The 9,542-nt window shown below is 37.4% G+C and overlaps 1 protein-coding gene and 1 long non-coding RNA gene across 2 annotated transcripts in view; one reads left to right on the forward strand and one right to left on the reverse strand.

The window, feature by feature from the left end:
* ar (androgen receptor) overlaps positions 1 to 3,715 on the reverse strand; it is a 43,637-nt gene extending 39,922 nt beyond the window's left edge. The window contains exon 1 of the mRNA XM_064350439.1: positions 2,310 to 3,715. Within this exon, the coding sequence (XP_064206509.1) occupies positions 2,310 to 3,571 (1,262 nt within the window). The 5' untranslated portion in view covers positions 3,572 to 3,715. The remainder of the gene's footprint in view (positions 1 to 2,309) is intronic.
* Positions 3,716 to 3,828: 113 nt separating this feature from the next.
* On the forward strand, positions 3,829 to 7,265 carry LOC135262965 (uncharacterized). The gene is made up of 2 exons (XR_010332362.1): positions 3,829 to 3,949; positions 5,032 to 7,265. It is a non-coding gene; the product is annotated as an uncharacterized LOC135262965 (long non-coding RNA).
* The last annotated feature ends 2,277 nt before the right edge of the window (positions 7,266 to 9,542 follow it).

Consider the following 9,542-nt stretch of genomic DNA (forward strand, 5'->3'; position numbering starts at 1 on the left):
TGTCTCATGCGGATAGGAACGTGATGTTATCCTTGACCTTACTCTTTTCCCCTTAACTCTGGAAGCTAAACTGGTTTTAGTCAATATATTGTCTATTGTTGCTTTGCTTGGAAAAACAAATCCAACCACAGTCATCACATTGATAACTGGTCACAATTAATTCAAAAACATATTTTAGACACACGGGTGTCTCTCACAGGGTAAGCAGCTCATAGCTCAAAGACAAAATTTTAAATTGTAACAACAGTGGTCTTCTAAAAAAACATTTCCAAAGAAAATGGCAGCCTACATGTTAGTCATGTCTAATATTCGAGTCAGGCACAAAATGAAAGCCAAGGGAGGCAATGTGCCTATTATATTACTCAGAATCACCGTGCCCAGTGAGTAATTTCTCCTTATTCATGAAAGTACAACCTCAAAAGACATTGAATAAACATATAAACATAAGATTTTAAAAATATTTAATGTTAACAAGATGGGCAATAGATTTCAATACTGAGGACATATTAGTGTAATAACGTATCTAATGCATGCATTTTAATGTGCTTTTTCATTGGTTGTGCATATATTATATGTATTTCTGTCTTTTTTTAAGCATCAGTAATTTGATTAGAACCTGTTTAATACTTACAGTTAATATGTTACAATAACCCTGCACTGTGAATTTATAAGATAGAATTTCCAATTTATTTAGTAACAAAATGTGAAACTGTTAAGTACTTACAGTTACTGTGTTATAATAACCCTGCACTTCCTATTTATAAGACTGAAATGAAAACGATTTTATTTTATATTGCAACAAAACATTTATAGAAAGAGACTATTGATCACCGTAAACAAACACATTTGATACACAAAGGAAATATGCATATCTTATTATTTTCCATCGAGACATTTTTATTTTGAAAACTATTAACTGAATAGCCAATCCTCCCTGATATTCTTCACACTTTAAGGCCAAAAGATGAGTTTTCAATTTAGATTCTTCATCTTTCATAGACCAAGATTAAACCATAATGTTCCAGTTCAATATTAATGAACAAAATATGTTTTTTTGTTTGGTTTTTTTTTTTTTAATCTGAAACGTCCCCTCTTATAAGTGGGCCGGCTGGGAGGGTTCACAGATTTCATAAAATGCACAACAAACCAAGCCCTCACTGCAGTCTAACTTGCTAGTGTTTGTGAATAAGTCAAACTAATAATCGGGGTTGTCTTGGCTGCAAATTCCTTGGGAGCATAGCTTCTGTATAATGAGGCCCTGTAGCTGGCTCACCAGTAAACAGAAGAGTGGGTGGGTACAGGTGACCTGAAACTGTGTATTTCCTCTAGGAATTACAAATTTAATTTTCATTTTGCGTTTTTTATCCAAGGTGCTATCGTAGGTTCAGTATAACAGTTTCAAGCATAGGGTTTCCCGTGAGTTTTTAATTTTTTTTAAATTCCTCTTTTACATTTAATAACAATTTTACTTAAATAATCATATTAATAATAATACACCTGCACCTTTCACAAGCTGCAATATATCAGTGCATTTTAACAAATTGATGGAAGTATAATCAACCTTGCCATGGCTATTTAATGAGTTGTCCCATTTATCAAAGTTGTTACTGAATGCAACACAAACAGCTCCAGTGTTTCAGTATCTTTAAAACTGTTTTAAATTCACATGTAGATTTCTGTGATGTGAACATGTGAGTGAAAATAACATCCTTAAAAGATCTTGAATAAGCATTTCTTAGATAACTTCACTACCATACTAGTTTGTTTTTATGTAGCCTCTCGTGTCTTAATTTAAGCAATGGACTTACGGCAGCAAGGTCCTGGGATAAAATCCCAAATGAGACCATGCTGTCATACCCTTTCTGCAAGGAATTTCAGCTCAGTTTTTCAATCTGTATAAATGAGTACAGTTTTAGGTTGCCCTGAAAAGGCACTGCCTAAGAATTTAATATAATACTATATTAATATAATACTACTTTTATCTTACTACAACCGCTAGGCTACTAATACTACTACAACTACTACTACTAATTATTATTATTATTATTATTATTATTATTATTATTATTATTATTATTATAAGCTAGTTGTGTGTATCACCATTTATAATTTTTAAGTTTACTAAAAAATAATTATCTGAATAATACCAATATCAAATTTCAATCTACACATACTGGAAATGAAAACAAACTTACTGCAACAATGCACATTCCTGGAGTAACTGCAGAAGGTGGTGCGTTAGAAAAGCAAATAAGCACATCGTTTTTTTATCATTATTTCAATATATACTAGTAACTACAGGGACTCACAGCATTCTGTCAGAGCAAGGTACTTCCAGCCAGTCTGCAACTTCAGTCTTCAGGCAAGGAAGATTTGTGGAGGGCATCTTGCTCAGCATCCCACCCGGGAACCACGACTCCGATGCAGATCTATCCCTCGGGAGCAGACCGCCCCCTCTTTGGTAATCAAACGGTTCAACAACAAATTGATTATTTGTCTCCGTACAGTATGGATGGAGACCGTGTCTTGAGGGTCCATATTGTGAGTGCCAATTTTCATTGTATCTGTACTGGTGATCCCATGAGCCCCCAGACTGATTCTGTAAATTCTCGGTCTTAATCTTGGGACTATATTGTATTGAACTGTCCACATATCGTCCTTCTACATGCTCGGCTGCCTCGTTGGCAAGAGCCAAAGTTTTGTAAAAGAACTGGGACCTAAAGTTGCTCCGACCCATTGACAATGGATCTATCTGACTGTATTGTGCCAGGGTTGTTGGCAAGAGTTGGTCAAACTGACAGAAACCAGAATGCGCTGCATCCATAGTCATGCAACTCGCCTGCTCCTTAGAAGCTGAGGTTTCAGTCTCTGCATTTAGTCTTGTCTCTTGTGTGTCCCAGTTTGAATATGAAGAGCTGAGATGTGAAGGTGCAACCTCATTCGTCAAGCCTTGAACATGGGTAGTTTTAAACATTCCAGAAAGTTCGTCATTTTGTAACAGTTGGCCATCATGTAATCTGGCGCATTTGTATTCTGCCCGCGGGACACTTTCTTGGGTTCCAGAACTTCCCAAAAAAGGCACTTCAAACATAAAGTTTTTACGTAGGTCACTTGCGAGAGATGAGGCGAGATTATGCCCCGGTTCGTTCATCTCATTTGAGTCCATGTTCAAACCAAGAGAGACGGAGACAGCCTTGCACAGCTCTCGTGCAGTTTCTGAGATGGTGGTGCAGGCTGACTCGGAGCAACTGTTCGAAACACAGGCGTCACTGTGAGGATTTATCTTCCGTCTGTTACGGGGCGCAGTTGGTAGCGAGGATTTTTGATCTGTGCAACAGTCGTGCAGGTCAGAAAGAAAGGGGCCATACGCATTCTCCTCTGCATTGTCTGGCTCGAGTATAGAAGAGTCGCCTTTGCTATCCGAGCTTTTTGTAAAATGGATACGTCTGGCTTCAGCCTCAGGCTGCATCGGAAAATTAGCACTGTCAGCTTCCTGCAGTTCGGTATCCAAATTACGAGACGTCCCGTGAAATTGTCCTTTACTGAATATCTGTCCGTTCGTTTGGCTCATCTCCCATAAGTGTATATCCTGAAAGAAATTGTACTTTGAACTCGGAAAGTCCAAAGTTCGGTCGGCGCTGTTACTCCCAAATGCAGCTCGCACGTTATGAAAAACGTTTTCATATGGTCCACGAAAACCGTGTTAGGGGAGTCACAAACTCCTCCTAATCCAACCAGAGTTTCCACAGTCAAAAGATATAACGTCTCTGGCACACTGATAGGCCGTGTGAATCGAGGTCGTTCAATATAATTGTAGCTGTGGGCTATAAATCCATTGATAGAAGCGGTTTTCTTTTTCTTTTTTTCAAATTAATTTTTAAGCGTCTCGCAACTGTAGCGGTGGAAAAAATAAAGTAATGTAGCTTGCTCAGTGACTATACAACTGGAGGTAGGCAACACTTGAAATTTTAAAATGAAACAAAAAAAGTCTATTTTTGCCTAAAATGTATATTTTTACGAAAGCATCTCTAAAATGTAATATAGCATATTTAGCCTACTACCTGCTAAGGTCAAGCGATAATCATTTCAGATATTTATTTGAAAAGCAGGTGACCGATGAACTCGTCAACAAGCCTATGTTACTGACAAAAGTGTAATATTTCAAATGTAGAATAGCCTACTTACCAGGTATTAAAATAGTCAACATTTCTATGTCTATTTATCAACTGTTTTAATTGTGATTGTTCACCCGTGTGGGAAAAAATGAACTATCAAACTTCCTTAATTTCACATATAGCTTTCACTGGTTTGCAAATTTTCTCAAATAGTTTTGTCAAATTGTTGTAGGGTTCGGAAGGAAATTATCCTGGGCAACATAGTAGACATCTAAAAAAACCTCTTAATAATTTCTTTACTGTTCAGGCAATGATTTATTTCACAAAGAAGCTCAGGGGTAACATGACAGAATGGAAACTTAGTTGGTCACGAGTAACAATGTTGACTGGTATCAAGCACATTTTTTCAGAGGTTAAAGTAATTTTGTATCTAATTTAACATTTATATATTTCATAACTACTTTCACAGACTAATTTAATTTAGTACTTCTAAAACATTGCTTTAAAGTTACTGCACTGCATGTCCCATTCATATGCTGTATACATTTACAGCCATTTTACATCACTAAGACATTTAAACGATATATTATGTTTACATGACAGACAGGTTAGTAATGTTTTCCTTTCCTGTTCATTAACCACTTTTCAAAATGTATCATAATACTTGTACAATATATCACAGCAACATACATGCTGAAAAAAGCAACAAGAAGCAACATGCTCACTTCATAGGAGTATACCTATGTAACTGTGTGTGTGTGCATGCATGCATGAGTGAGTAAGTGAAAGAGAGAGAACACAAGAGAAAGAAAGATTAGAATTTTCATATTTGTGTTTCTTTTCTCCATAACAGCAGTGGGATAAGTAACTGCAGTGTATGGTTATCTAGTGAGTGAAATGTGTCTATATTTAACAGATTCCCTTTGAAACTGGGTTGATCTTGGAAGGATTCATTCCGTTTCTCAATGGAACTCTCAATTTTCTACTTCACTGTGGTTTTCACCGTCACCTTTCTCCTTGGTATTGTTATCATTCTTCTCTCTCAGAACTGTTTCCGTTTCCCACTGCACTAATAAAACCACCATCAAAATCAGGCAGAATGTCACATACAGGATCTTTGCAGTTGTTGTATTCCGTGTACATGCATACCTTCAATGTTGGATCACAACATGTTGCTTCAGCGAGGGACTCCAACTCAGTGCTTTTAATACGTTTATGAAGCCTCTCAGTAACACATTACAAATGTTCATGCACTTTGCAGAGGTATGTTTCTCTGTTGGAAATGGTCAGGTGGACAACACAGAATGGATGCATTTGGCAGGAATGGGAAGTATTGAAGTTTGCTTGATCAATTTTCCAGCAGAAATCTCCTGTGGACATTTTTCATAGTGTCATTAAAAAATAAAAACGCTCCTGCATTTTGTGCTTCCCTTTAGTTTGGGTATGGTTTTTTTTTCTTTCCTGCAGTTAAATGGCTTGTGTCATGTCTTGTAAAACAAGGCAACAACTCTCTCATAAAATCTACATTGTTAGGGATCCAAACAGCAAAGCTGCTGGAACCTTATTGTTTTTATGTTAGGTCTATTATTATTATTGTTATTATTATTATTCCCTAAAACAGAATGGGGAGCAAAAACTGTGAATTGTAGAGCTATGAAACTTGGCAGGCATGTTCTTCTGCCCCCCACCCCCACTGCTCAGTTTATCGTAATGACGCCTAGTGGACAGATGGTGGTAATGTAACGAATGTAACGCGTTACTACTGAACTGTGTGGTCTAAAATTTAAATTATTTTTTTCTCCAGATTCCTTGGCTCATGCTAAACAGTATGTGTATTGCTGATTTAATGTCCATCATGTTGAATTTTCTGCCATTTAGCTTCTTTTTTTTTTCTTTTTTTTTTTGCAAAAGGTACTTTTGCAAATTAGTCTGGGGCCATTTGGTCCATCATCACTACATTAGTCTTGAAATAATGTATGCAGTCTATGTAGCCTATGGAGTCTAATTAAAAAATTATCAAAAAATGTGGATTTTTCTGAACAATATGGCTGCCACACGTAAATCAATTGTTATGGGTGTGGCCATTTTTTACTAACACAGCTGTAACTCATGAACATTATGTCCTCACCAAACTCGCTACTCCAATGCAAAATGTGCTTCAGAGGCAGCCTACAGGATTTGGCACATCTCTGCCAATAGGTGGTGCAATGAGAAACAAATCATTTTAAATACCTGAAACTCTTCAACTGTTTGAACAATCAGGTTTGCATCCTACATCTCTGTGCAAGGCTCCAACAGTGTTTACAATCATCAAAACTATCTTTAAAAACATTACCACCATCAGCCAATCAGATATCATCAGCCATTTGACAGGCTTGGGATCAGTCAGCCATTGGGGGGTGCTATAGCAAACATGCAGGTTTTAAAAGAGCATATCCATGCCTATGGCTAATGGAAAATCATATAATTTACATCAGTAGATCCTACTCCTTCAGATGAACAACTTTGCCCAAGAACCAACATCGGCAACCATTTAGATTTTTCTTCATATAGAGGGTGGGTCCCAATACCCTAAAAATGTATCCTCCTTTCTTCCACTACCACCTTGTCTCCTCTGTGCTCATCTCCTCCCTCTATTGTCCCAATATTGGAAGAGATGAGCTAAGTGGCTTCAAACCCTGATCCTCGCTTCCTCCAGCAAAGGATACATCAATGTATGCTACCACAGAACTAATTTCTGGGTGACATGATCATGCTCACGCCTACTGAGGATGAAAGATCATCACAAAGAATCTGACATTATCCAAATTCAAGAAAGTGGAGATGGCGAATAGCTTGAATTTCCCCAGTTATGCAAAATATTTTGCTATGTCTGTGTGTGGTTCCGTAGTTCCTTATTACATATGTTGCCTTCAAGTAAATGTCAGTTTGTTGTTGTGGCTTATATCTTTGGCTATTTAAGACAGGCAAGCAAATTTATTTATTTTCATCTACATTAATGCTGCTAAAAACAAACATGTCTCTGAACATAAATAAGCATGACCACTACCATTATTTCAGTATGTGAATATGCATGAATGAATGTATTCAACCAGCCGTTTCCAATGGACATATTTATTACCAACAAATTAAATTTCATTTGATTTCATAGTTTGATTGTTATCTCCGCCAGGCGGAGCCTGGAGGGGATCATGCGTTTGGTCGTGTGTGTTTGTGTGTTTGTGCGTGTGTGTGTGTTTGTGACTCTGTCCGCAGCTAATCTCGCATACTGCTGGGCCAATCAGCCTAATATTTGTTGTGCATGCTCACAGCAGGCCAAGGACCTGAATTCTCGAATATTTTGCAAATCGCTCAACGACAAGTATTTTATTTGAATTAATTTCCATCATTGTTGTCCATTGAAATACATTGAGTGCTAACTCCTAACCGGTCGCTAGGGGCCGCAAGTGATCAACAACGGCTTCCGTTTGGAATGCCTGGCGGAGATCTGCACTCTACTGAGTGCACTCTTATAGTTTTTAATGTGATCACTGAAAATGGCAAAAGAGTAACTCAGATAATATGAGGCGACATATCCATTTCACTAATCTACAGAAATGTTGCTGAATTAGCTTATGTGAAATGTAATGAACTGGCAATGGAGTGTAGGCTGTTACAGTATAGCTACAATATACAAGGTAAATTAGAGCTGTAGGCTATGTTCAGATATCGCACACATAGGGATTCTGGAATAAAGTGAATTGTTATGTTTGTGTAAGGCCTACTATGATATGTTTACTTTGAGCTGTGTTGTTATTACATAGTAATTGGTGTCTACACGCAAACCACAGTGTCAGGTTCATGTTTATACTGGCTGTAGCCTACATGAAACTTACAAGTGACAGTATTTTGCTGATTTAAATGGGCTGGCTATGTGTAAGATCTGTGAGTGGCTACAGGAATATTTGTGTGCTCAGCAAAATCTAACATTTATGATAGGGCTATTTCATCAATAGTCGACATTGACATCGATGAAGGAGAAGCAGACAAGCTGTCTTCACGCCTCCTCATTCTCTCCTATCCTCCACTCCTCTCTTCCCGTCTTTACCTCCACATACTTCTGAGTGGGAGACAAGTAGTAGCGGGAGAAAGGAGGCGAGGAAGGAAAAGAAATGGGATGCACCCATAATTTTTGACAAAACCTACTTTCCAAACTGGTCTAAGGCCGCTTGGCTAAGCATCACCAATAATTAAAAGTCTGTATTATAATATTTATCAGAAAAAGTTGAAATAATTTGACTTCTACATGGAAATAGTGTGGGTGTGGCCATTTTACTAAAACAACTTGTGAGTGCTTTTTCTAATCATCAAAAAACTTGGTATACCTCTGCAATGGTATACGTTGCCTCTGAGGTAGCATGCCAATTTTGGTGGACTTTCATCAATAGATGGGGATTGAAAGACGAAAATAAAGAAAAACAGCACTAACTTTATAAGTGATTGACTTGGTGTCAGTCTTCAATTGGATCTACCATGCTAAAGTCATATCTAAAGGCATGGCTGTCATCAAGCAGTCAGTTCTCAGAAGTATGTGACAGGCTTAACAATGGCTGATCATCATGAAACTTGTATGTGTATTGACATTTAAGCTAGGTACTACGTCATGCAGTATTTTGGGACAAAGACTTTGGGACAGAGACCATTCATTCAATATGTTCCCTTACAACTTTAAAATTTTAAATGACCACATGCTGCTTGGACACCGTTAATTGTGGTTATATTGAGTTTTAATTCTTCCTGACAAAATAAATTTCATTTTCAGCACTTTCCAGAATCTTATGGAACCTTATCCTTGAAACCCCAATGTCTGTTCAATCATTTCCTGGAGCTTGTAATTTTTCAGAATATTTCCACATATAATTCTGGATATGGTTTATCTGGTCTATGCCTGTGTAGCACTGTGGAATTTCTATTTTATGTTTATCACCAGTACATGGTGATAGACTAGTGTTTTCCATGCTGTATCTGTATATGTGCAAATAAATAAATAAATATGAATTAACATATAAAAAGTATGACTACTAAGATTTATTACTTTCTGGTGAACAGTTACAACAGTGCTAAGTATTAGGCTAAAATCACATGATTCCAAGTTACAGGTGCTCTTGATTACTCTGATGCATTTTTATTGTAGAACTTATAAGGATCTGTTCTCCACAGGGCAGGACGAAGAGCAAGTCTATAAGATGAGCTTATTTTGCCTTATGTGCTGGACTGATATCATCCCTTTCTATTTACTGTGACCACTGTCCTCTTGGGACCTTCCAGTTTCCTACCAAATATTTTTGAGGGCTGAGCTCATTACAGCACCAGCAGGGAACTGTAACACAGTATGCTGAAAAGCTTTTAATACAAACTCTCTTGAGCAACCACATTCTTTGTTCCCTT

This window comes from Anguilla rostrata, chromosome 9, assembly GCF_018555375.3.
Source record: "Anguilla rostrata isolate EN2019 chromosome 9, ASM1855537v3, whole genome shotgun sequence".
NCBI classification, from domain to species: Eukaryota; Metazoa; Chordata; class Actinopteri; order Anguilliformes; family Anguillidae; genus Anguilla; species Anguilla rostrata.